At 39.5% G+C, this 27,117-nt stretch overlaps 1 protein-coding gene across 12 annotated transcripts in view; it reads left to right on the top strand.

Annotated features, from left to right (window-relative positions):
• Nucleotides 1-27,117, top strand: part of LOC137369473 (nuclear factor 1 B-type-like) — a 335,107-nt gene that overhangs the window by 289,322 nt on the left and 18,668 nt on the right. For 10 of the 12 annotated variants that reach the window (XM_068030747.1, XM_068030755.1, XM_068030749.1 and 7 more), the window contains one exon: nucleotides 8,835-8,923. The exons of 1 other annotated variant lie outside the window; for it this stretch is intronic. In XM_068030747.1, coding sequence (XP_067886848.1) covers nucleotides 8,835-8,923 — 89 coding nt within the window. Of the gene's footprint in view, nucleotides 1-1,043; nucleotides 2,162-8,834; nucleotides 8,924-27,117 lie in introns of those variants that run through there. One more of the 12 variants, XM_068030752.1, reaches the window with a different exon arrangement.

Genomic DNA, 27,117 nt, shown 5'->3' with positions numbered 1-27,117 from the left:
TAAACTCCTACCTTTACCATCTGACCTACCCGCCCCACAGACTGCACAAACTTTCAACTACAACCCTTTCCATCATCGCCTACACCCATGACGCTAATTTGACCCTGGTTCCCCCGCTCCCCCCCCCCCCCCCCCCCCAGCACTGAAAAACGTAACTCCCCCAGCCCTCACCACCAGTGTTGAACCTCGTTTCCCCGGATGGGGATTCGAATGCGCGGCAGTGCCGGCCACCAGGCTGTAGATTGTGGCGGGACATCATTAGGCGATGGAAGATTAATTAATTCACTTATTTTAATTTATTTAAATATTTAAATGTCAGTTCTGTCAGCCAGTGGTGGGGGGCGCGTAGTGGAGGGGCGGGGTGCAGCCACGAGGCCTCACCGCCGCCGCTATTATCGGGCTGGGCCCTCACGGTGTTGGGGTGCGTGGCGGCCCGCTTCCAGAGGCATTTTCTGGCCGCTCCGCCCCCCCCCCCCCCCACCCCACCCCCCTTCTCACCCCCACCGCCATGAAACCCAATGTAAAATCCAGCCCATTAAAGCTGTATTTCTATACCTCCTTCTCCCTACGCCCCCAACCCACTCCAGATCAAGAACATGCAAATTATTATCTTCAAATTGATCATTTTAATTTCCAAATTCAAATTTTAATGAAAATGCAATGGATTGAAGTGGCCCTTCTAGTGGTGTACACTTCATACAGACACAATTGACTTTCCCTTCATCAGTTATGACTGATTTAAAACTGTAGTGAAAATTTCTGATGTTTCTAGTTGTAGTGAAATCATAATAAAGTATAATGAATACAGTTATAATTTCACCATAACTTGTAAGCAGCTTTCCTTCTATACTGTAGAGTCTTTTCAAGCTAAAAAAAAGCTGTCAGTTCAGAGACTTATTGATGCAGTTTTTCCATATTTAAAATTAACTAGAAGCCATCATGAGCAAGTTGGATGCTTTGTTAGTCTTAATCAAATTGTCTGAGCTAAGTGGACTAGAAATATATTCAAGTTACTAATACCAAGCAGCATGTCTTTTTTGCAGTGTACCAGAACTAGTGCTAAGAATTCTACAAACAAAATCACAATGTCTAAGAGAGGAGTACATTCAAGCTTTAATTGATTAGTCTGTGCTATGTGGTAGATTTTAAACATCTTCCCTCCCCTGTAAGTTCTATATTTACTCAAAAAGAGTACTTAAAATGAAAAATGAAAGTGTCAAGCCACTTTTATTAATGAACAATTTTAAAGGTTATTTTTGTATATATAATCTAGAGTGATGTAGTTTATGAGCTTAAAGGCAAAGTGAACAGAAATGGATTGAATGCTGACACTTGGACTGTTGGTGACGCTCAAGGGTCTGACCTTTCTAGAATATTAACGTGGGTGTGATTTAGTTAAAAGCTTTTATTACTTATCTGCTTCAAAGTGTTAGATACTTATTGCTTTGTACTTATGCAGCAAAAAAATGAATTGAATAAAAATAGAAAGTCAGGGTCAAAATAAATCTAAGAATTCATCATTTTATATTAGCCAAGAAGCATAAAAAAGCTGATGGGGAGAATAAGCTGCAGTGGGAGAAAGAAGGTCCTTTTAACGCTCGATATTTTAATAGGTGGTGACCCTTAAAATAAAGAACGTCAGTTGTGTAACCTTTTCTCTTTGTTGTTGCTGCCTGCATTGTGATTTATATTTCTGTGATATGATATCATACGACCATAAGCTGTCTCTTATGACATTGCTCAATGGCTTGAGTGCCAAAGAAAACCTGGAATTTTTCTACGGATGAATTGTGGACAGTTAAAGCAAAACAAGGCCATTAGTGGGATGAGCTGTATCTCTTTACTGCTTCTAGTACAGCTATTTAATTTCAATAAAAGTGTGTTAAAATGGTTTATAACGAGTGGAATTTAAGATTTCATGCACCATTTAGTTTTAGTAATGGAAGCTGTGTTGCTTTGAAATGCTTAACTGCCCTGAGGATAGATATATTTGCTAATTCTGTGTGCAGTAATCTTTAATTTTTAAAGTACCACGCACCACCAAGCTACCAAAATTAGGTGGCAATGCTTTACTAAATATATTATGGCTGAAAAAGTCAATTGGACAGATAATGTTTTGAGAATGTATTTGCTGGACCCTGTCATGTTTCTCTCATCAACTGATACAAAATAAAATTCCGCTATCTGTCTAAACAAAGGTATGTGTGTTTCTATAGGGTCGATCTATTAACTTTGGATTACCATATGGGCTCATTTATATGCTTTTGTATAGATATATTAGTCTCTGAAAAGCTGCTGTGTTGAATCTGGTACTTTCTTATCAAAATAATGCAAACTTGTAGCAGAATGCATGAATAAAGAGAGGACATGGCTTATAGTTTTCCAACTGCTTGGAGTTCTTTCATCTGTCTGTAAAAAGGGAGTCTGAATCTTGACGTGAACCTATAGTCATGGTCTCAGCCTGACATCAGTGACTTGGCGGTTAATCAAGCAGCATGAGGTAGTTGGTGGCAGCTTGTTGCAGTGTCTATGTATAACTAATTAGAGCATACAAAATGGTCTGCCGCACTCATCGAAACAGCAACAAGCAAAATCAGTACACTGCTTGCTCTGTCTGTATATGTAGTTAATTGGGCAGTAAGGTTAATGAGCAATTGTGCATTTGTAATGATTAGAAATGAATCACAGCCACACATTAAAAATTAGAAGGAATCAACCAAGCAAATTTCACATATTTTTACAGTAAAGTTACTGTGTAATAACCTCAAATTAAGAATCACATTTTTTTAAAAAAAGAGTCAACAATTGGAAACTTTAACGGTGCACATACCAATATTCCAAACTGTAGGAAATAGAGTGTCAGTGTTCAGTAGCTCTTTTACATTAGAAACACAGCAGGGATCCTTTTAGTAAGTAAAACCCTTCCCTTCCCCTTACTGCTTTTTCTAAAGATCTCCAAATGCTCCCAAAATGTCTTTTTCCCATGTAGGTCAGAACAACACAACACTGTAATACCTCAACCTTATTTCTACTTGCTGCTTAACATGTCTCACCTTTGACTAGGCCTGTGAAAACTGCAGTGGAAGCTATTACCTGAATACAAATCTGAGAAGAATATGATTCATGCAGAGAAACACATGCTAATGAACAAAGTTGATTTCTGCAATGCCCTGTTTACAGAAATTCAATAAAATGGAATACATCCAATTTTCCAGCGCAGTCCACTTTGCAAATGACAAGATTAAGACCCCAAAGTCTTTGCAAAGCTAAGAGGATTCTAGTAGATCTTCCATAGCTGCTGGCTTTCAGAATCCATTTTGAATAAAATCAGAATGATCCTGGTGTACACAGTTTAGTAGGTACTGTAAAGAGGGGATCATTTGTATTCAGCATTAGGAATCTGCACATTCATTTTGCCAGTGTTATTATTTGGTAGAGAAATCTCTATGCAAGTAAAAATTGGTATTCAGAAAATTAAATCGGACTGCCTAACGGCCCCTCCTCTCGCTAACAAAGTAATTTTGAAATGGTTCACCCAGCAAACTGAGAGTGATGTGCAGCTGAAGTCTGTAGGTAACGAATGAGTTAAACCTATCATTGATAGATTGCACTTGAAATTAAGTTCAAGATTCAACTGTAATTAGTTGAGTTTCTAAATGAGCAAGTTCCAGGATATTTCTGCCAGGTTTGTAAATGGTCTGTGTGATTGATGACATCATCATACTATAGAGGATAATTGGTTGTAGAAAATGGAAAATATACTAAAATTGACCTGCTTCCCCTCCTGAGTGCCTCACAAAACTTCACGGTGTCACCCAGAGCATCTATAGCAGCACAGATGTACCACAGCAGATATGTAGCAGAGTGTTCAGGACACGCTATTTCAGATCTTTGTCTGCCCTAACCAAGTGTTAAACTTGTGGTTTACTGTAATATAATTCATTAATCACATTCTTCTGTTTCTTTAATACAGTTTATTGCTAAATTAACACGAAGAGATGTCCTTCTGGTGTTAATGCTGTTAATTTAATTTAGCAGAATAACCGGTCATCTTATTTTCGACTCTTGTGTTATTCTTTTGCATTGCCAGGTTGCCTTTGGTTTACTTAGCTTTTTTCTTTGAGGTGTAGTAGTTGGTGGAAGTGGTGGACTTACAAAGGATACAGCTTTAATGATAGCCCGATGAGTGGAAAAACCACATCAATGCACCACAGCCCTCCCTCAACACAAGCAACTGCAGCAGTGGGAGGAAGTCTGCTGCAGACAATCAGGATCCCACAGGCTCCATGTTCTCATTGTGTCTTAGGCTATGATTGACAGCTTGACATAAAATCAAATCACAGGACTGCCAAGGTGAAGGCTGAATGTATAGATACAGTAGGAGGGAAGTTGGGTCACATTCCACATACACTTCATCGAAAGGAAATGGGGAAAGGAAACTGCAGTCAAAATACTGACAGTCCATGAAAAATCAAGCTGCTTTAAGTTTATTAGTGTTCTGCCCCTTCTAAAATTCGAAACAACATCTGTCCATTCTTTTGAAAGCAAATTACCTTCAATTTGCTTTCTGGTTTTTGAGACAATTACAGCGCTTATTTTCAGAATTTGAAATCGTTTTTCTAAAGTTATTGGAAGAGATGGCATTTGAAAGTGTGTTGGTGTTTGCTGTGCAGTTCAGAATTGTAGCAGTGTAGGTGAATTATCAGTTCCATTTTGACCTCAGTATGTTCCTCACCCAAATTTTAAATGCGATGCAAAGGCATATTTATTATAAGTGCAATGGTATTACCTGTGTTCAGTCATTTTAATACATTTTCTGGTGTTATACAATTGCTTTGCAGCACATTTTAGAAAGGGATGCTATTACTCTGTGCTAGAGCTAACACATATGCTAAGTATGCATTGACGTGTAGTAATTTAGTACATTAGGATCAAAGAAGCATGAGAGTATCTTTCTCTCAAAATTCCTCCTGGGACAGACTGATTTATTGCACGTTAGCACACAAGCACCTTGTTAAAAGTTATTTTTTGGTGTGTTAAATACCAATTAAAGGCAAACATGAAAACTTGTAAATGTTTGTCATCCAGCCCACATTGCATTAATGATGATCACTATGAAGGTGGCATTGAGGGAGTGGTAAGAGTGGGCAGAGGACTGGCACAGAGTAGAACTGGAGACATTTCCGAGAGAAATCAGTTGTCAGCTCACATAGAAATGATGGTGCAGCAGCAAATCTTACTTTCTTGGACAGGTTGGAAGAGGAAAATAGGCAGAAGTAGCTGAGGAGTGCAGTGAGGTAACCTCCAGTTGGTTATTCAGTCCTACTTTATGTTTACTTGCCCTAAGACACTCGAGCTTCCAGAAAGTGCGTAGAACTTGTGCCCTCCTGTAAGTATAGGAAAAGAACTACCATTTAACTCACTGTCCTTGCACCGGGAAATTTAAATTACTATGTAAGGGGGAAAAGGAGAGAAACTTTCAGGCAACTTTATTGTTTCTAAATCTCAATCAGTTGAAGTGTAAAATCTGTAGCTGCAAGTGCTGGATCTGGAGGAAATGGACAGAAAAAGGGCAGATTTGTTTCAGCTTTCCTTTTCCAACTTATGATTGATTAAACAGAAGAGATTCTGGTTTCTTGGCTCTTTTGTCACGGAGTCAGTTTGGCATCTTTCTGTGCAAACTCCAGGGAAACTCACTTCTCTTAGTGCTGCATATCATTCTGTTATGTTAGTCAAAATCATTGTAGTGGTGGTTGTGATGATAAAACACATCTCCTTCAGAGACCTGTAAGTTTTGGAATGGGTTAGGTTTGAGGAGGAGAGGGAAAGAGAGAGATTCAGAATATCCAAAAAGAGTCTGAAAGGTTTGAATGTCGTGCTTAAGGAGCTAAATTTGGATCGGAGACTTACAGTACTTGAATCTTTTAACCGCATAAAATGTACTAATGATATGGCCAAGAATCATGAAAACTTGCCTTTTGAAGGTACAGTAGTAGATTTTGGGCCAAGGCCAAGGGTGGACAACTGACATTCTTATGCCAGAGCTAGGGGACTGTCTAGTTTCTAATAATATTGATGCAATATGTTTCATATGCATCAAATATACAGATAATGACATACATAATTACCCTTAATTATAAACAAAAATAGAATGAATAAGATTAAAGTGTCCATTGCCCTGCTCCCAATGAAATTCCTCTGAATTCAGACAGTTAAGAATTATAGCTTTGATAAACCATTTGCACAAAGGTTTTGCACAGCAAGTGCATATATTAAAATGTTTTTAATAATTTGAATTTGGATTGGATTGAACATATAGCTTGAAGGGCTCTATTTACTCTTTGTCCTTTTGTCTCCTTGTATTAATTGAATATCATCACTAGAATGATATATCTATATTAATAAGCTTAGGTTTTTACCATGTTTTGAAGTGTGTCCCATTTTCTCTATTTGCCACCAAGTGAGAATCTCATTCCTGGAGAATGTTTTGTAATTCAATAGAATAAATATTAAGTCAAAAGGAATGTCGCTTGATATACATATTTAATTTATCAGAGGCAGTTTCATTCTGAAAAAGTAGGTATAAATCCCATCAATTTTTTTCTTTGATTGTGGTATTACTGAAAGTTGCCCTAAAGTTTCTGTCCTTTTTCCCCCTTACATTTTAATTTAAATTTCCCTGTGCATAGAGCCTTATTTTTATTTTATATTTCTTGGGAGGGCATCAAGTTCTTTTGTGGTCCCATGTTCTCAGTGACTGAGTGTTAGGCCTATTGCCACTCTGCACTGTCATCAAAAAGAATGTGAAAGTGGCCTTGAACTGAATCTGCTTTTGAATTTCCCTCTCCCCTGAATCACCTGGTTTCCACTTGGAGCCTCTCCAGTAGAGTGACTGAGATTGGGAACTCAGTGACAAGGAAAATCAAATCTCAAAGACTGAGCTTGGCTATGATGCCTTATGGTTGAATACTGGGCTGATGCTCTAGGCTTACAAAGAAGAGTGGCCAAGTGAGGTGCTTGTATAATTGTACCTTTAATATGAGTTAGCAGTTAAAGCATGGGGAAGGAAAAACTAAATAAGTGAGATATTTTAGTCTTAACATAAAATGCGCATCTGTCTAACAGATAGGGTTTTATTAGAATCAGATATAGGGTTTATGTGTGGAATGTTGTATTGATTGCCATTGATCTTTTTCTTTTACCTGGCCCTTTTTTGTGAAACCTTTCACTTTTGGTATGGGTAGGGAACTCTCAGAAATCTTTAGTTGAAACTTTGCAATACTAGCCAGCTTTGTGTATGGAGTAGGTGGGAGGTGGGGGGTTGTGGGCGAGTAGCTAGTTTTCTGTTAAACTTTTTCATTATTCTATTCTCTGATTTCAGGTTATAGAACTGCGTGCCATAATTTATAGAATTTGTAAATAGATCTGCCTTTCCCTAAGTACAGCTACAAAAAAGCATTTAAAGCAGTATAATTGTACAGTGTTATGAGAATATCCTGCAAAACAATGAATGAGTGATCCAGAATCAGTGGGAATCGTTTTTTTAGACTGTAGCAGGAGTTGTTTTTAAAGGACACAAAGCATGAGTTTTTTATGAAATGGGAATAGACATTTTTCAAGTCCTTGGCCAGGCTTCCTGGTATTATTAAGCAATTCAAGATTTGTAAAAAATACCTTTTTCTTGCACTTTGCCTCAACAATATCTTATATTCCTCTGCTAGAATTGTAAAATGGATCTTAACACTGATTTAAAAAGTTGGTAAAGAAACAGTTAATTGATGAAAAATGGAGATAAACAGTTTCTTCTGGGAGGAAACGTGCCTGTGTATAATTAAAATTCAGCTAAAATCATGCAGTTTATTTAAGAAGTGAACTATAGTTTATGTAGAAATGTAATGACCATCACCCGCTATCTACTAATATTACTGCTTTGTGTGATTCACATACTACTTTTATAGTACTGATGAAGGTATTGTTAATAACGATCTAGCATTATACTCAATATTTCTTTACTCATGACCAAACATATTTTGTTTTTTGTCCTATAGTGATAGTGCATGCATTATTTATTTTTAAAATGCCAAACACAACCTTCTGTTTGTATTCTATGTAGTGAAATAATTTAATTCCCAGATGAATAAGCATTGTGAATTTTCCGATGTATAAAAGCAGGTATAACTAGGTCTGTCAGTTCTGATTTTATTTGTTTTCATTCTGTGATTCATTGTTTACATTGACCCACTCATTCACACACTCTCACTGTATGTGTATATTTCACTCTCAACTGTTTACCAGGGGTTTTATATACAGTATATATAGTCAGTGTTTGCATTATGAGGCATATCTATCCCAGAGCTACTGGAGACTGATACTGAAGTTGAGCCCACCTCTGGGTGACCTTACCCGGTGCCATTTCTGAAGAAAAAGGCAGGCAAAGAATATTACTGCTCCCAAATGTTGCTCTTAAACAAAGTTTCAGGAACCTTCTGATTTGCAGCCACCCAGGATCAGTGTAGTTTCTGTGTCAATTCTTCATAACTGAATGTAATGGTTTTTGGGATTGGTGGAAATGAATTGCCAGTTCTAGCTGTGCATATTATTCCTTTAAGGAAGTAAAGTAAAACAGAAAGTGAACTTTTTCTCTTATTAACCCTTACTCCATCTGTCTGGAATGTTGAACCTATGTGGTTAACTTTCTATTATTTCTTGATTGAAATCTATGTTGCATCTTAATCAGACTAATGCCTTTCTTAATGGAAGTGAATTTTTTGCATGTATTCTTGGAGTCTAGTTCTGCTCGATACCCAATCTCACTGATAGGTTTCAATTGACAGCTGAGAATTTGTGACTGGACCATGAATCAAAACGGCAGGCATTTATACCCCAGTGCCAGTGACGATACTTTGGGAATTGCTTGGCAAAGGTAATATTTTAAATATTTCTAAAATCTACACCTGCATATCAAAAATGAAGCTGCATTATCTCTTGTTGTTGTCCAGCCTCAAGACTGTTTGAAACTATTTGGTGTAAATCTATACAGTTAGTTTCCACCTCAGCATTTTCTAGCATTTCGAGTACAGTGGATTTGGAAATGTTAAACTCCTTGAATTTTCCCACATTGCTTGAGATAAACATGGCTGCCATCCACTTCAGAGAAATAAATGTAAAACATCTGTTCAGAATAGTGTAAGAAGGCTGAAGTTATGTTGAAAGAAAGTTTGTACAGAAGAAAATTTAACTCCTCAACGTTTGCTGCTCAGGATGCTGTCCATTTCAGTTTTGATTGTGAATTTTTAAGAAAAATATTATTTTTTTTTAAATAATTAGTTTGTTTTGCAGAAGAGTAGCACAATACACTAGTGCACCAGTTTGTGAAGCTAAAGACCTGTGATATACAGGTTCCTAACCCATCCTGCTGAGTCCCAGATCTCAGCTGTCCTGTAGCAGGGAGGACCCAAGCAGAGGCCTGGGGCTACTGCATGGAGTGGAAAGGCAAATCAGGCTATGCACATTCTGGCACTTAGCCAATAGCACAGGCAGTGGTCTCAGAGCAGAACATGTATGACCTCAGTCATAGGCAGTGTATGACCCAGGTGATTCTACTTGGGGAGAATTCTACAGACAAAGAGGGAAATGGCCTTTAGCGGGTACATATAAACTTAGAGAAATTTTTTGTCTCAAGGTAAACACTGAATGAATGAATGTGCTTTTGAAGTAGAGAATCAAGTGAGTGTATTTCTAAATGTACAGGTACTTACAAAACAACATGAATAATAAAACGCTTAATGCAACTTTATGAAACCAAAATTTAATTCTATTTGCAGAAAAATTGGCTTTGAATGATGTTGAAAATGGACAGATGCAGGCCAGCAAAGAGGGATATTGCAGTCTTAAAAATTATAATTCTGATTTCTATTGAAGAGAAATTTTAAGAGAACTTTTTGTTAAGTTTGTGCAAAGTTGAAAGGTAGACCCCAGGCAGTTAAGATAACCTACTGACATCCTTTTGTTCAGGATGCACATGAAGCAGAGACAGGGTCTGTACATGATTGAAGAAATATTCATTTACAGAACATTCAGCATCACCTCTCCCTTTTCTCTCGTTTGTTTATTAATAATCATGTATTATCAAATTAATACTTAATAGTGAACAGTTACAAATTCAGCATTTTGAAAATATAGGACTACATTCCATTGGTTATGTCTTGAGTCTATTTGTTCCAGGTTGCTCTTTATTGAACTTCCCGGGTTGGATCACAGGACAAATTATGCTTATTTCACCCAATTGAATTTTTGTGTGTTTTCTCTGTTATATAAAGATGGTAGTAGTGTATAGGCATTATAAAACTACACTCATAATACTTTGATGAGGTCTGTTAGCATTGTTACGAGGTGTGTTGTTTTTGTTTACCAGTGTAATGTCTATGTTTTATGAATTGTACATTACAGCTTGGTTCATTGGCAATTATACAATGAGGCTGTCTTGTTTAAACTAAACTGAATATGTCATCAGTGGGATTTGAATGTTCTAGTCCAAATTTAAATTTATTTCTGCTTCTGAATCACACTGCCATTAATAGAAAATAGTATGCTGTGACCGTGCTCCCAGTCAAAAACTTGTCACTTTATCTGTCACATTGCAGGAAGCTTGCTAGTCTTGCATTCATTTTTGTTAGTTTCCAGACTTCTAACTGTTGGAGTGAGTGAAAGCCTTACAGATATTGGGTGATGGACAGCAGGTCCGTGTACAGTCAAATGCAAAAGGAAATTCGGTACTTAAAAGGTTAATCCTTTTGCATGTAGCATCAATACTCTTATTTATTTTCCTCTTCTGAAAAAAAATAAATGTTTCTGTTTGACTATCTTGGAAATGTACTGGGTCAGCACTTCCTGCCATAAGTTTATGTTACTGCAGTAACTTACATTAAACTTACAGTGAAGCAGCTGTTTCATGCTACACTCTGGGGGAGGATGTTTAACTCAATAATTGTATGTGAAAGACTCGAAAGATTGCCTTAGTACTCTTGAATCAAAGTCTTTGAAAAAATGTAGATTAAATGCCTTATTACTCTGTTTTATTTCTCCTCAAGATTATAATTTAGAATTGCAGAACATTTTAAGGACATTTTTCACGGTATAAAAAAGCAACAAGATAAATTAAATTGTAAGGTTTGTGTGCAAGAAAGAACAGATTTACAAAGATAGTTTTCAAAAAATCCTTTAACTTGTAGCCAAGTAATCTCAGTGTAGTTTAAAAAAAAATCCTACATAGTGTGACCAAGTCCATTAGGTTTTCACATGAGTTTAAACATAATTTCTTGACTACTCTTCTCAGGAACTTAGATACAAGGCACCCAAATATGTATAATGACAGGAAGAGGGTCAACAATCCATTAAGAAGCCATTAAATAATCTAATTTAGACCATAATCCATAAATTAACCACACGGCATACTTGAGGTGTGCTTGTGAGAAAAAGTTTATATTTGAATAGATGGGGAGCTGATGCATGAAGAAGATTATTTGTTTCTCTCTAATCATGGTCACGTCGCAAGCTGTCTGGTAACCAAGGGAAACCAGACATGATGTAATTCCAGATTGAACTTGAACTACAGGGACTTAAAAAAGGGGAACAATAGACCATAGCAATCAATAAAGTCTAATTTCCACACGATTATGTTTGGTGCTTCAAGTTAACCTTTATGGAAAGGCTGGATGTGGATGGTACAGTGCAAAAAGATGATCCATAGACAAAATGCTAAAGCAAAGAAACAACTTTGCATTGACTGTTTCCAGCAAATCCCAAGATTCGAGATGGATTAGAAAGTTTGCACTCTGCAGTAAGCCGTTTCACTGCTCTGTGGGCTCTTTGTTCCCTTAGGTAGGACAAACTTAATCTTTAGTTTCCTGTCAGATGACTTTGGCAGAGGCTGTGTGGGGGAGAGGAGAGGAGGAGCATGCAACATAATTCAAAATACAACACCAGTGCTGCCCAGCACAGTGTGAAAACTGTTCTTAAGGTGGAACCTTTTTACTTGGTTGTCGACTTCGTCTGGGCTGGCCATTTCTAAGGTGGAAAATGGATTAGGGAAGAAAATATCAACTGAAGAAGTCCAGCAGTTAAGATGCAGGTTTCACTCCATGCTAATTATAGATTCCAGTTGCTGAGCTGGCCAACATTCAAAACCAACAAATATAGTCTTATGACAGTTAAATTGAAATTGACAATCTGAAAATAAATGGAGGTTTTGAATCTGAGCCCCTTCACACAGCACTGCTATCTGAAATAAGGATGAAGGGGAGTGATTGAATTTGATAAGGGGTACACCTTTGTTGTTAACAGCGTATTAATGTAATCACTTTCTCTTCATAAACATATTTGAGTCATACAATAAGAGGAGGTTGGGGCAAAATAAACATTTCAGAAAACCCATGTGCGTGAATAATTATCTGAAATCTGAGAGTTAGTAAAAGGAAATGTTTATGTTCATTTATATTAGAAGCTATAGCTGGTGTCAAGATTGTGGATGACACTGAGCAATGAACGTTCTTTTTAAAGTTCATCATCCATGGCATTCTGTATCAAAAATGAGTGCTTTTAAGTTCTGTGAGTAGTGCTGCAAATGTATAAAACAGAGGAGGCTTTACCATGGATTTCCAGATCAATTTCCACATCTGTTGTGACATCTTAGATAAACTATAATTGTCTCTTTTATTCTTTAGTCCCTTTTTAAAATTCATTCATGGGATGTGATCGTCGCTGGCAAGGCCAGCATTTATTACCCATCCCTTGAGATTGTCCTTGAGAAGTTGAGCTGGCTTCCTGAACAATTCTTGTCAATAAAATACTTTTTTTTCTGGCTGGGTGTGATCAATCTAATGGTTATTTTTAAGGTTGAGAACCTCAACCATTATCCTTAAAATTAATGTAAGAATGTAAAACAAAAATAAAAACAGAAAATGCTGGAAATACTCATCAGGTCAGGCAGCATCTGTGGAGAGAGAAGCAGAGTTTAATATTTCAGGACAGTGACCTTTCATCAGACTGTTCCTGGCTGGGTCATGATTGACAATTTACTCTACTTCTATCTATTTCCAAGTAAACAGAAAAATAAAACTCGTCTACGTCCTCATCAAGCAAGTACTGCAAGAAATTCAGCTGTATGCCCAGACACGTGACAAGAATTCTAAAAATATATTGGGCTGGATTTTATGGAGCCCTCGACATGGGGCTCTGTGGCAGCTGGGGGGGGGGCCTGAAGATGGCCCCGGATGAGGCTCACCATGGACCGCGACACCAGCAGGGCCCGGCCCGATATTGCCGGCAGCGGGGAGGTCGCCGTGAGGCGATGGGACTGCAATTTTAATATTGAAATAAATTAACATAATTGCATTAATGAAGCTCACGTCTCCTCCTGACGTCCCGCTGAGATCGTCAGCCTGGCAGCTGGCACGGCATGCCTTCGGATCCCTGTCTGGGGAAATGAGGCAAACACTTGGGGTGGTGGCGGCGGGGGAGGCAGGTTTATCAGTGGGGGGGGCGGGGCGGGGCGGGAAAGGTCATGGGTGTAGGGGATGGTGGGAAGGGTTGAAGTTGAAAGTTTGTGCAGTTTTGGGGGGGAAAGGTCAGATGGTAAAAGTAAGTGTTTTGGTGGAGGAAGGGCAAATAATTAATTTAATAGTTATTGGGGGGGGGGGAAGGGAGTGGGAGAGGGGCAAAAGAGATGTTTTTATTTATTTAAATTCAATTCCCCTTTAAATATTTAAATTTCCCAGTGGAGGGGACAGCCCTTTAAAAATGGCGTCAGCGCCTGATGCCATTGCCGGTGATGGACAGCCCACCCCCTCCGCGTGATCACGGGTGGCCCGCCGCCCCGGCCAGTTAAATGAGCCGCCGCGCTTCTAAAATTCAGCCCATTGTGTTTTCTCAGACTACACTTCTCCATGATTATTGTAGTTTGTTATAATAATTCAATAATATATAAAAGAAATAGAATGCTTTGTCACTTAAAACAAACCTTTGCTGCCTGGGTGTTCTGGTATATCTGAAGCAGCCACAACAAAATAGTACTATTATAACTAAAAAGATTCTAATCGGCTATGTAAAATAGCTACTGCACTCCGGACACAGAAGTGCTGCCACGCAGCCCTTGTGATATTATGCGCGGGGGCTGATTTAAAAGGAGGGGGCGGCCGCCACGACCCCGGCAGTGGCGTCTGGCGCCAAAGCGCTGGAGCCATTTTTAAAGGGCTTCAAGGCCTTTAGTAACATTTACATTTTTAAAGGTTCCAGGTCTCCGGGAAATAAAAGTGAAATTTTAATAAAACTTTAAATCCCGTTCCCCCCTCAATGGGTAATCTATATATAAATTGCCCTGTCCTCCCAGAAAAAACTTTTATTTATATCCTGAACTTTCCCCGCCGGAAATTTATTCCCTTTGACCTTGAACCCCTTCCCACCATCCCTGCAACCAATAGGGATAGTTTTGCCTGCTCCCACCAACACCCACTCCCCCCTCCCCGCCCACCGCCCTGATAATTTTATTCCTCCCCCCTCCCCACCAGTGTCTCGCCTCGGAATTGGAGTTCTGAAGGCAAGCAAGTGGCGGCCGATTGACCATAAAATTGGCATGGGACAGCTGACAGCATCAGGGAAGTTCATTACCATATTAATGTGGCTACTTTTAATATTTTAATGAAAGCTCCGCCACCAGGCGATGGGGTGCTGCACTGAGGCCTTGCCACCACCGGAAAAATGCGGCGGGGTCTTCTCGACGTCGGGGGGTCGTGGTGGCCCTCTCCCGGCAGAGTTTGATGGGCCCCCCACTACGAACCCCAGCACCAAGGAGCTGGTAAAATTCAGCCCTGTGTGTGTAAAATTTCTGTAAGGAATGGAAGGAGAATGCAGAAGGTGTAAAGATTTACAGGTCCGGATATGCAGATCATAGGTGGCATGAGAGCACGAAAAGTTCCCTATGGAGTTGAGGAACAAGTTGTCAGTGAATCGAGGGTTATAGGGAGCAGGCGGGGAAGTGGAGTTGAGACAGAAGATGAGCCATGATCATATTGAATGGGAGAGCAGGATCGACGGGCCACATGGTCTACACCTCCTATTTCATGAGCTCTACATTGAGGGTGATGCTGGTATTGGAGGCCGTCACACAGTAAGTTAGTGTAGGGCTATGTACAAAGGACGTTCGTAAGATGAGATGTTGGACTCAATGACAAAAGATGCCAAGGTAAGAAATGAAAATTAAATCAAATATACATAGCCTACTATATCTGGAGATAATTAAATTTCCCCATGTCAGGTGAGTATGTTTGAAGATCTCCATATAATTCACTTGAATTGATCTAGTAAGCTGCTGAATCCAAGAGATAGGCCTGGATTTTGTTGAAATACACTTTAACATGTTCGTGATCTCGACACAGAGCCTCACTTGATAGACAGGTAGAAGCTCATTCACAGAAATGCCAATTTCTGGTTATCACAATTAGTAACTAGATAATTGGGAGGAGTATGATTGGAGTGCACTAAATTCTAGTCAACTGTCCCGTCAAGCAAGGCTCTGACCAGGAGTAGTTCATATCTAGTACAGCAGGATCAAAAATAGGGGAAGGCAGTTTTCTGTGGGTGAGGAAGATTGGAGATATTTACACATACAATTGATGATTACCATGCACTCAAACAGCTTTCAAATGTTCTGCACGAAAGACACTTATTCAGGTAAATTCAGAAAACCATGCTGCTGCATATTTGCTTATTCATTACATATCCTTTCCTTATAGACAAAGGCTACTTTTAACAGAAGGTGTAGAATCCAGATGTTGAGAGAGGAATTGACAGACCTAACAGGCCAAAGCTCTCATCCTTTTGAAGAGGCTGTCATATGGAAGTTATCAACTGGGAAGCCGTACATGGTATGGGTAACATGCAAGTTGGGAGAGAGGAAGGTTCAGGTTCGTATAATTATACTCCGATTCCTTTACTTTTGTAGATTTAAGGAAGTGACTATGATGAGTCACATGATGTGTTCTGTACTATGTGTGCATGAACAACTTCACACCTACTATGTACATTTACTGATGTTCCCTTTTCTTCTTGTTACAGATACACCATAATCCCAGGATCAACAAGCTGGGCCTTTCAAAAGCAAGTCATACCACATCATCAACACTTGAAGCACGCACAAATCCAGACACACTCTGGAGGGCTTTGTTGGTTCAGAAGAGGAAACAGGAGGACTAGTCTTTTCTGGTGGTTGAAGAAGGGCAGGCTGCTGCTGAGTGGTGGCAAAGCATCACCACAGACCCCTCTGAGCCACTTGTAATTCTGATCTCACAGGGTCAGCTCTGAAGCTGGAGATACTTCAGGAGCACAAATGTGTGAACTCGTAATTTGTCTCCTTACAGATTGATAAATTGTTTTGCAATGTTGTGCTGAAAGGGTTCTCTATTCAACAGATAATCATTGATTAACATGGTGCATCTATGGCATCTCCAGGGAGACCTAAGCTGATGAGCGCATTCGTAGCATCTATTGCCTTAACCCAACTTAAATAGTGGTCATCATTAATATCATGTGGGCTAGAAAACAAGCAGGAGTTAATTTGGTTGTTTAACTGCGGCTTAACAACTGAAAAAAGGTGCATGTAGGTTACATGTATCAATGTGCCTTAATAGGATTTGATCCTGGGACGAATTTGGGAACAGGGCAAAAATGCACCAATGTTCCATTATTGCCATTTTACTACACATTTATATACATTAAGTGCTACCCCAGATCCTCAGTATCACTTGCTATGCAAAACCTCTTGTCCAAGATTGTCCTCCAGTTCTGATTCAAGGAAATTTGTAGGAAACAATCAAAAGCAAGGACGGATGCCTCAATAGAATCAGGTTTCTATTTGATACCTTTAGTATCACTCGTGAATAACACTGAAAATGGCTGTATTTCTGAAAGGAAATACACGACAATGATTAAATTCAGGTGACATTGTAGTCTGCAAATTATTGTTTGCATAATCTGTGTAGTGTCACTGGCAGCCAAGTTACACAAATACTTTAATTATTAAAAATGGAAGCAAAACATCTTTACATTAGTGATCATTAAGCTTTCTTTCTGTATTTCTCTTTAGGTTGACCATAGAGATCTAGTAAGAAATTCTACAGATGTAGTGAAGCAATAAATTTAATTTCAGTAACCTCAGTATAATATTGAAAAACGTAATTCAAATGATACTGAAGAAAAGCAGTTTAAAAAGCAACACCATGAGGAATACTTTTTTTTAAGACAGAGAGAGTTTATGGCCATAGAAATGTGCAGGTCTGATGTGTCAGCAGAGTCAAGAAGAACGGCAAAGACTTTTTACCTTGCAGCATAATGGGCCATTTCACTGTGGTGATCATCCCCTCTTATGAGAGGTTCTAATGGAGGTCCAGGCTAGGACTCCAAATAGATCCAGATAGAAATTGGTAGCCTTGGCCGGGACCTGGACTATCTTCAGATCTCTGTTGCCCTCCTGGCCAACTTATGCAGGGAGTGGACCATTGATCCTGCAAGTGTTTGGGGCCTTTGTTTTTATGCTAGGTTATAATATGTTAATCTAAATTGCGGATGATCATGATTTTCCATTGGTCATTTTGTGATCTACATTTTCAACAGTGGGAAAAGTGCAAAACTGTCTCCTTATGATGCACCTGCAATAACACTATTTTCACAAACCTTGAGCAATTAGTGAGCTGCTTAGCTCTGACAAGCATCAAAAATGTTGTTCAGCTTCAGAGTAGCGGGAAGGTGCAAAATTGAAAGATTTACTAATTGCAGGACAAGACTTTTGCACAGCCAAATTCACTGCACCAGCCATGGAAGTCCTGAGAGATGTCCAGTGGGGATGCTTTCCTCACACTGACAAGTGAGCCAATGCATGTCCAAGAGTGACACTTTATAGGAGATGAAGCATATGGTGATGCGTTTAGCGGTCGTTCGTCATTTTTTCACTGGCATTTTTTTTGATGGCTTACTCCTACTGAATTTAATTGCTGTAGTATTACAGTATAGCACACAGAAATAAATTGTAGTTGGTTTCCAATGCATGACCTAGTTAAAGCAAAGAAAGAAGGATCAGTTTATGTTGTTTTTTGGGTTGAGGGAAAAGGACAAGGGCCGAAATCTCCCCAATTCCTTGGAGGTGGTTTTAGAGGCAGAGTAGTGCAGGAAAGTGAAGGAAAACCCCAAAAGGATGGCTCCCCGATGCTGTCCCACCTCCGGGCAAGTTTCCCAGGGACTGGCTGCAACGGGAGTCAGCCGTCTGCTCCACAGAGATAGGCAGCCAATTGATCCATTTAAGGCCTTTATCTCACTCCAGTGGAACTTTCCCAGCGTCAAACAGGCCCCGGGCTGAGTCTGGAGCCTGGCAGCTACTTGGAGGCGGCCTCCTGGTAGCAGTTCGGAGGGCCATCAGAGCCTCCTTTCAAACCCCCAATGACGGAGCTGCAGGGCTGAAACGGCCACAGCTGCCACCACAACCATTCCTGTGGAGGGAGCCCCTCCACACTGTTGGCCCCAACACCTCTGGGCCTTCTATATTTTAAAATTTTTCGCAGCCATCTGAGAGTGCCTCCATTTTGAGATCCCTCGCGCTCACCTACCTGCCTCAGCAGTGCCTACCTCTCTTGTTTAGGTTGCCAGCCATCCACTGCTGTGGATCCTGGGCCTCCTGTGTCACTGTTCCATCAGCCATCCTTAATTGGACAGCGAATGTGGAGGCAGCCTGTTAATCGGCCACCCTCAATAAAATTACGATGCCATGTGGACGACAGACACCAGGACTGAATTTAATAAGCTCGACACCATTGTTGTAGAGGGCGTGTCTGCACCATCCCTGGCAATGGCATCCAGTGCCACCGCACAGGCACCGGTGCCATTTTTAAAGGGCTTCAAGCCCTTACTGGTAATTGTAATATTGAAAGGTGCCGCTGCAATTGAAACGGGAAATAAAATGTAAATGTAACTTTGAAACCCTTCTCCCACCACCACCCCCCATTGAGTAAATGGTAAATAAATGACCTATCCAGCCAAAAAAACACCTTTTGCTATGCCACACTTTCATGCACCCCGCTCCCCCCTCCCCCCAACTTCAGCACCTTTGACCCGCAACCCTTGTCATCATTCCCACAACCAATCGGAACAGTTTTCACCGCTCCCCTTTTATCCCGACCTGAAAATTTCAGTCCTCCCCCCCCCCGCCCTCCCCCACCACCAGTGTCACATCTCGGACCTCCGTACAGAGATCCGAAGGCATGGGATTTCCAGCCACCGGCCGGAATATCAGAGTGGGATGGCCATCGGGTTAAGGTAAGGTAATTTGCATTTATTTAATTTGATTTTAATATTAAAATGAAGGCCCCGCCACCGAGCAGCAGGTGGGGGGGGAGGGGGTCGCACTGAGGCCTTGCTTGCTTTCTTACTCTGACTAGCCTCCATTCTGAACGCTGGTTCAGCATTTGTTCCTGCACCTCATTTTTGCAAAGCAAACTTGGCAATTAACAAGGACCACACATTCCCTGGAAGACCTTTAACAGGGGAACTTTTTTTTGGCTCCCCTCCTTAACTGCATTTTAGATTTTGAGTAAAACAGAACTATGGATTAATAAAAAAAGAAAAATCTGTCATCAGTATTTCTCACCAGTTTGTTCACTATATACGTTTTTGTTCTCAGGGGAAATCTGATGAAAGTCAAAAGAGTGCAAAAACTTCTGATGTTTTCTTAAAATATTGCATTCCTTCCAATTCCACCCTCTGATTTTCACCCGGAATTAATCACATCAATTGTTTTTCCTTCATTTCTTCTCATTTGCTTTTTAAGGAAAACTGATCGATTCACAGGAAATGTTTAAAAAAAAAATCAAGAACAAAGTACAATATATATCAGCTTCAAAAATTCCTTTTAGGGAATCGTGGGTTTGGAAAACCCCATTTTAACTGCCATACTATGCTCCAGTGACTGATTCCACTCTGTCCATTTTATACAACAGCAAAATCAAACTAAGTTTCATATCATTATCACTCGGTACACACGCTTTAAAGGCCAGTTGAGCTCTCAAAACTGCGTTCACCTTAACAGGCAGAAATGATCAAAGTCAGCTATAGAACAGACCAAATCCTTGATGGTGCACAAAAAAGCCGCAACATAAACCTACCAGATGATTGGCCACCTTCCAGTATTCAATTCAGATAATACTTTTAGATGTGATGCATCAGGAGATGATAGGAAATGCACAAGGGATGTGTTAAGAATTATAGTGTTAGTTTTCTGGCATTAACCTGGAGAGAGCAAAAAGAATTTTTTAAACTTTTCTGAAGCTTGGCTCTGTTTAATTGGCTGTTTTAGGTGTTTTGATACTCATGTGTTTGCCGACAGCAGTGATAGAAGACTGGCAGTGTGCTCACATCTGCTGATGCTGCAGGATATCAATTGAGGTTTACCAGGGAGCTGAGACATTCATGTAAATTAAGCTTCTATCACTTGCCAGTCTGCAGGGCAATGTGCTGGGGAAATGGGCAAAATGCTTTTGCTGTTGCTTTGGAGTTGTTTATTTAATCCACCAGTAAATTTTGATTACTGTATTGCGTTTAATAGTCAAGTATAACATCAGGAATAGTTAGTAGAGCTTCCTTCTCTAGTCTTTATTTACTTCATTTATTTAATTGTCCAAGGCATCGTCAATTAAAGTTAAAGGTGATGATGTAGTAGCACTGTGAATTTCTGTATCAGATCAAACTGCGTGGGTGCCCAAATAGCAAGTTCTCTTTATCAGCCAGCTCGTTGAGGGAGGCATTGAGTGGTGGTCAAGAGGGAAGGGGGAACATTTAATAAGCAACTCACCATGGCCTTCAGCACCTAGTTTCATCGCTTTATTGGGTTTGAGAAAGAAGGTGAGAAATTAAAGCTTAGAAAATCATAATGTGGGTTCCAGGAAGGGCCATAAGTAATAACAATAAATCGAAGTAAATAATTTCAGAAACTATGATCACGTAACAGTAATGGTATTTTTGAAACTCTTAAATAGGATAACATGCCCAAATCTGAGAGGAAGGCCTACTTTTTCTCATGTGCTTTATGAGAGATAATTTGGATTTTAATACCACAATATCAGGAGATTATTAATACTTCAAAAGCAATTCATTACTTTTGCAGTGCAATTGCGTTTTTATTGAAGCAAACATGGCAGTTCATGTATTCTCACCTTATCAGAAATACCAAAAATCAGCTAACTTATCTTCATAGCACTGGAAGAAGGGGAAATAACTTGGAGCAGAGTTTCTGCCTTGGGTGCAGCTGGCGTTCTGGGTGCAAATTATGTTCAAAATTGCTAAAATTTTCTGAAATTAAGTTATGCTTCAAGTTTCCTCTCAAACTCCTTGGCATAATCGCAGACGTAAAATCTTCCATGAACCAATGCAATGAGACAGTGTTTCAGAACATAGTTGTTAATTATCCTTCTCGTGCATTAACAGATATTTCTTGATATATTTAAGAGTGGTAACCTGCTGCAGTTTTATTGGCCTGGATTTTACGGGCTGACGGTGGTCCCGTCCACTAGCCAGAAAGTTGGGGGCAACCCCGCCTCGGCCGGTTTCGGAAGCCCCAAATGGATTTTACGTTTTTCAGGCAATTAACTGCCTGGTGTCAGGGCTCTCGTCCCTTTAAGGAACTAAATCCCGCCTCCAAGAGCTGCCAGCCAATCAGATCACGAGGGTTTAACCTTGCCGCCTCACCTTGTGGCAGAGGGATCCCCGCCACTGGTAAAATACCAGCGGCAGCAGGACGAGCCCCTTTGGTGGCCACTTAAGGGCCTTAATTGCTCTCTGGGCAGGAGGGAATCCACCACCTTTCCCACCACTGGCACAATGCCAGTGATGGTGGGAAGGCTATGGGCATGCCATCCCCGCCCTCCATCTGATTTTTCGGCCCCACCACCACCACTCCGCCCACTCCCTGAGACAATGTAAAATCTCTGCAATTTGTTAGCTGAAAATGTGTTTACCACAAAAAATAAGTTGTTTTCATAAGAGCATCTGGTCCACCACTTGTAAGTGCCCTGATTTTAAGTAACTGAAAATGGATTAAATAAACAATACGGAACCACTTACTAGCGAGTTTCTGAGTAAGTTAAATAATTTTTATGGTTCAGAAACCTCTAAAAGGCACGTATCAATTCCCTTGCGACTTTAAAAAAAAGGCTTAATTTTAGGAACCTCATCAAAGGGTCACAAGCAGGCGCAATTTAGCAGAAACTCGCTATGCTGATTAGTGCTATCTGGGACATGGTCAGTTTTGTGTGTAGGACTGGCGTGCAGCATGACTTGCACTGGACATAACTTGCACTTGAAATTCCTTGATCTTTTGTGCTTGTTTGTCAGGTTTCAGGTGAATTGTGCTGGAAAAACCAGTGCAACATAGGAAGCTCTTACCCTTTGTATGAAGAGTTATCCATAGTGAATTTTGATGTGTTACGTTAGGCAACTATCTTACCAATTTTTTTTTGATTCAACTTCCTTTTTTCCCATTTTTATTAGTACTCATTAACCTTTCAAACATGCAACATTCTTGTTTCCTTTTTCACTTTCTGGCTGCTTTGCTGTCATACATCATCTCCAAACAAGCAGAAGGAGACAGTCTGGGCCACAGACTGCTCCAAATTGCTGCTGTCAATGTAAGAAGGTACATGTGTAGTGCAGCAAGTCAGAGGAAAAGGAATTTAAAGGAACCTGGACTTTGGTTCTGTTCTGTCCAAGATGAACCACTTATTTCGCCAGTGAGATGTTACATTTAGGGGCCTGGACGGAAACTGATGATGTTCTCCACAATGTAAGCATGAAAATGATAGGCAGTCCTGAAACTCAAACCTACCAGCCTCCTGTTTGAGAATCGAAGCTATTCCACAAATGAGCATATCTTTCGGAAAGATTCATAGTTTTATGATATGCATTGACTGTCATGTAATGGAAAAGAAAATTTATGAAACCAAGAATAATTTGATAATATTCTGGGAATAAACAAATTATCATCTTCACTCATTTTGTTATTGGTTCAACACACATCCAAAAATCCTCAGTCGATTGCTATAGGCTGAAGAATGAAATGTCTCCACTTTGTAAAATGGATCATTGATCTATCATATTGTCCAGATAATGCCTTTCCGGAAAAGCAGCAGTGCACATAGTTCTAAAAACAAGAAAATCTCAGGGTTGACAAAACAGTCAGCAAATCATTTGCAGCAATTCTTTGATGTGGTCTCGTGTCTGTTATAAGCAAGAACATCAAGAATTGCAGTAGAATTTCAACCTGCTGCCCAGGTGTCAAACTGGAGTTGTGGATTGGCTGCCCCTGAAATATCTTCCCAATTCACGAACTTGGGAAGTTTCTATAACAGGTGACTGATTTGTGACTCCAGTTCCGTGCCTAGGTAGCAAGTTGAAAACCTACCGCAATGATTTGTAGGCCAAGTCGTCTGGGACAGGAGCCCATCATCTTCACTTCCTGAGCTGTATATTAACCTGTGTTTTTATAACCCAAGGATTAATCTTCTGCCAAAATCACTTTCACATTATGCCCATGGTCCTGTAGAGGATTATGTGCAGTGGAATGACCAGTGAAACCATGAGCACCTCCATGTTAAAATACTGCACTGTCAGCTCTTAAAATGGGAGCGATCAGTCAGTCACACTAGTGTTCCAAAAACATTTCCAGCATAGTCCCAAAGCGGTTCCAGAACTCAATTACATTTAGGGGCCAGCTAGCTCTATTCTGTTTCCCCTCAAGTCATTAACATTAATGGTAGCATGTTTGGCTGCTAATTTTTCACAGATTACTGGAATAAAGAGAATGGCAAGAGATACTTTTGGGGGAAATAAACATTCCCACATTGCTAATCCATCAGAGTGAACAGATTATTATTATTTTTCAATCCTTTGCCAAATTGACACAGCATCCACTTGGAAGCAATTTAATCCATTAATTCATTTAAAAAAAAATACTTATCAATGTAAGTTTGTAAACTGATATTCTTGAGAGCTTGCAGCAGAAATTAGTTCTCTGCTGTTTAAAGAAGCAAAGCCCAACTTTCGGCAAAAATGTGTGTTGCTTCATTTTATCCTCTTGATTATAGTCTTCTTGGAAAAAGGTAATATTATCCAGGCCAGCTTTACACTTCAGGAGGAACATGTTGATTATTCAATTCACATTTAAATTGTAATTATACCATCTGCTCAGATCCACCAACACAGTCTTAATTACCAATTAGAAGTAAATCTTGGCAAACAGTAAGCATCTTTTTAAAGTGGAAATCAGTTCTGTTTTGTACTTTTTAAAAAAAAAACCCTACTTTTACATTAAAAATAAAATGTTAAAATCACTTACATGAAGTCAATTTATCGCACACAATAAATGTTAAATACCATGTCGTGATGTCCACACACAAAAAGGTTAAGCTTGCTGTTATTATCAGATTTAGTTGGACTTGCAGTATTGTATTCTCTGCTGGTGAATGTCTGGCCAAACTGCTTGCTGCCCACCAGAAATATGATTTTTTTTAAATGTCTGGAACATATTTTCTAATGCTCACCTCTGCAACAGTGTTTATCCAGACTTTTGAATGCAAGTGATTTTGTAAAAATAATTATCTCTATGTATATGTCTCAGTGGCTTTACTATTGGAACCCTATTACCCGACTTACATTAAAGAACTATGACACTGAAATGGTTCAGCAATATAGGGTGGCTGCTCTACATTGGGGAGACCAAATGCAGGTTGGGTGACTGCTTTGCTGAACACCTCCGCTCGTCTCAAAGCATGACCCCAAACTTGCGGTTGCTCGCCATTTCAACACTCCCCCCTGCTCTCAAGTCAACATTTCTATCTTTGGCCTGCTCCAGTGTTCCAGTGAACATCAACGCAAGCTCGAGGAGCTGCACCTGATCTTTCAATTAGGCACTCTACAGCCTTGTGGATTGAATATTGAGTTCAATAACTTCAGAGCATGACTGGCCTTTTTAAAATATTTTAATTTTTAGCCATGTGCCTGTTTTTCATGTAGTCAGAGCTGCTGATTATTCCACTATTAACACTCTCTCTGGACTAATGCTTTGTCTTTCACTCTTTGCCTTTGTCCCAGGACAGCTTTGTTATTTAATCTCCTTCTGCCCTATTAAACACCTTCCCCTTTGTTCTCTCCCCCACTTCCTTCCCCTTCACTTGCTTAAAACCTAATTCTTTTCTAACCTTTGCCAGTTCTGATGAAAGGTCACAGACCTGAAATGTTAACTTCGCTTCTCTCTCCACAAATGCTGCCTGACCTGTTGAGTATTTCCACACTTTTTGTTTTGTTTCAGATTTCCAGCATCTGCAGTATTTTGCTTTTATTTTAGGCTGGCTCTTTGTTGCACATACATTGTTGTTTACAAATTGTGACTATGACTTTGATTCTGGATGGGGACCTTCCCCCATATTCCCCACAGGACAACATATGAAAACTGCATTGACGAAAAGTAGAGTCAAATTGAGAGATCAACCAACCATGGTTATGTTCTGTAACTCTGGAGACACATCTACATTACAGAAGTGCCTCTGATGCACTTTCAATTGGAGGCAGCTTCATAAGGAAAATGGGGCATCTAAAAGCTCACTTCCCTAATTGATCAAATAGAACTCTGCTGAGATTAATTTTTTTAAAATATTCTAACATTAAGCAGAGATTATCTTACAAGCAAAGAATTACTGAACTACCAGCGTGGAAGTATTTGTGGGAATGTTTTAACTGAAAGTTACTAACTTATCCCATACCACCTAGTTTGTGATGCAATTGATAAAAGAGATAAAGGAAATGTATTAAAATGCTTCCCTTCATTATCTCTTAACTAGAAGATTGGAGCTCTTTTGTGTAGTAACCTTTGAATTTTTAGAATATATTAGTGGTTCAGTGGGGTGAAATGCAAGAATCCAGTAGTTTCATTGTCATCATTACTGATATTAACTTCTTTTATTCAACTGACTGTCACAGTGGGATTTGAACTCAAATCTCCAAATTATTAATTTGGAGTACTGGATTATTAGTCCAGTAACATAACCACTATGCTACCATGCTGATTACTTGCAAATTGTGTCAGTAATAGATTTGAGAATATTTTCATACTAATATAGCATTTAGTTTCTAAATTCATGCAGAATACCTGATTAGCCTAGTGTAATCATTTAGTCTTGTTTCAAGTGTCACATTACTTGTACCATTGCTTAAAACAAAATGCGGGGCATTGCAGAATAACAATAGTACATTTTGTTACCTAGCAACAACTCACCAACTATGAGAAATACAAAAATGCAGCCAAGAGTTAACTTTGCAGGATTGACTGCTTTACATTTTTATGATGTAATTACAATAATTTTTAAGGGGCAAAGACAGCATTTACTGGGTGCTTGTTAGCTTTTATTTTGTAGAATTATATTTCATATGCAGTATAATTATTTTTCAACTGCATACTGAAAAAATTCATTGAAACATTTAACACAGTTTACATCATTGCATTGAGTGTTTGGAGATAAAGTTTGTCAGGTGCTTTTTTAATGAAGAATGCCCCTTTAACAGTTCAGTTCTGCATGGAAGTTTCTGATTAAGGGTGAATTAAAACTCTACCATTGTATAATAACATTGGTGGCTATCCTATTAACAGGGATGATGTCGATCCTTTGTGAACCTTGTTCAGTTGACAACGGTATCAATTTTTGAATAGGGAAGTCACACTCAATTACTTACGGAATTAACCAGAGGCCTAACATTGCCTTTGACTGAAAACATGTCCATGCCTCTGCAATGTGGATCTGCTGTGGAATAACTGGTGTAGATCTAGTTGAATTTTTCTTGATTCAGTAAGGTGTTAAAGAAATGCATTTAGTTCTTTGAAAGTGCCAGGGTTTCCAGCTTTATTTGAGAAAGAAAGGAAGACTTGCATTTATATAGCGCTTTTCACGACCACCAGATGTCCCAAAGCACTTTACAGCCAATGAAATGCTTTTGAAGTAGAGTCACTGTTGTAATGTAGGAAACAGTGTAGAGAAT

This window comes from Heterodontus francisci, chromosome 4, assembly GCF_036365525.1.
Source record: "Heterodontus francisci isolate sHetFra1 chromosome 4, sHetFra1.hap1, whole genome shotgun sequence".
In the NCBI taxonomy this organism is placed as follows: Eukaryota; Metazoa; Chordata; class Chondrichthyes; order Heterodontiformes; family Heterodontidae; genus Heterodontus; species Heterodontus francisci.
This window is presented reverse-complemented; position numbering and strand designations above follow the sequence as displayed.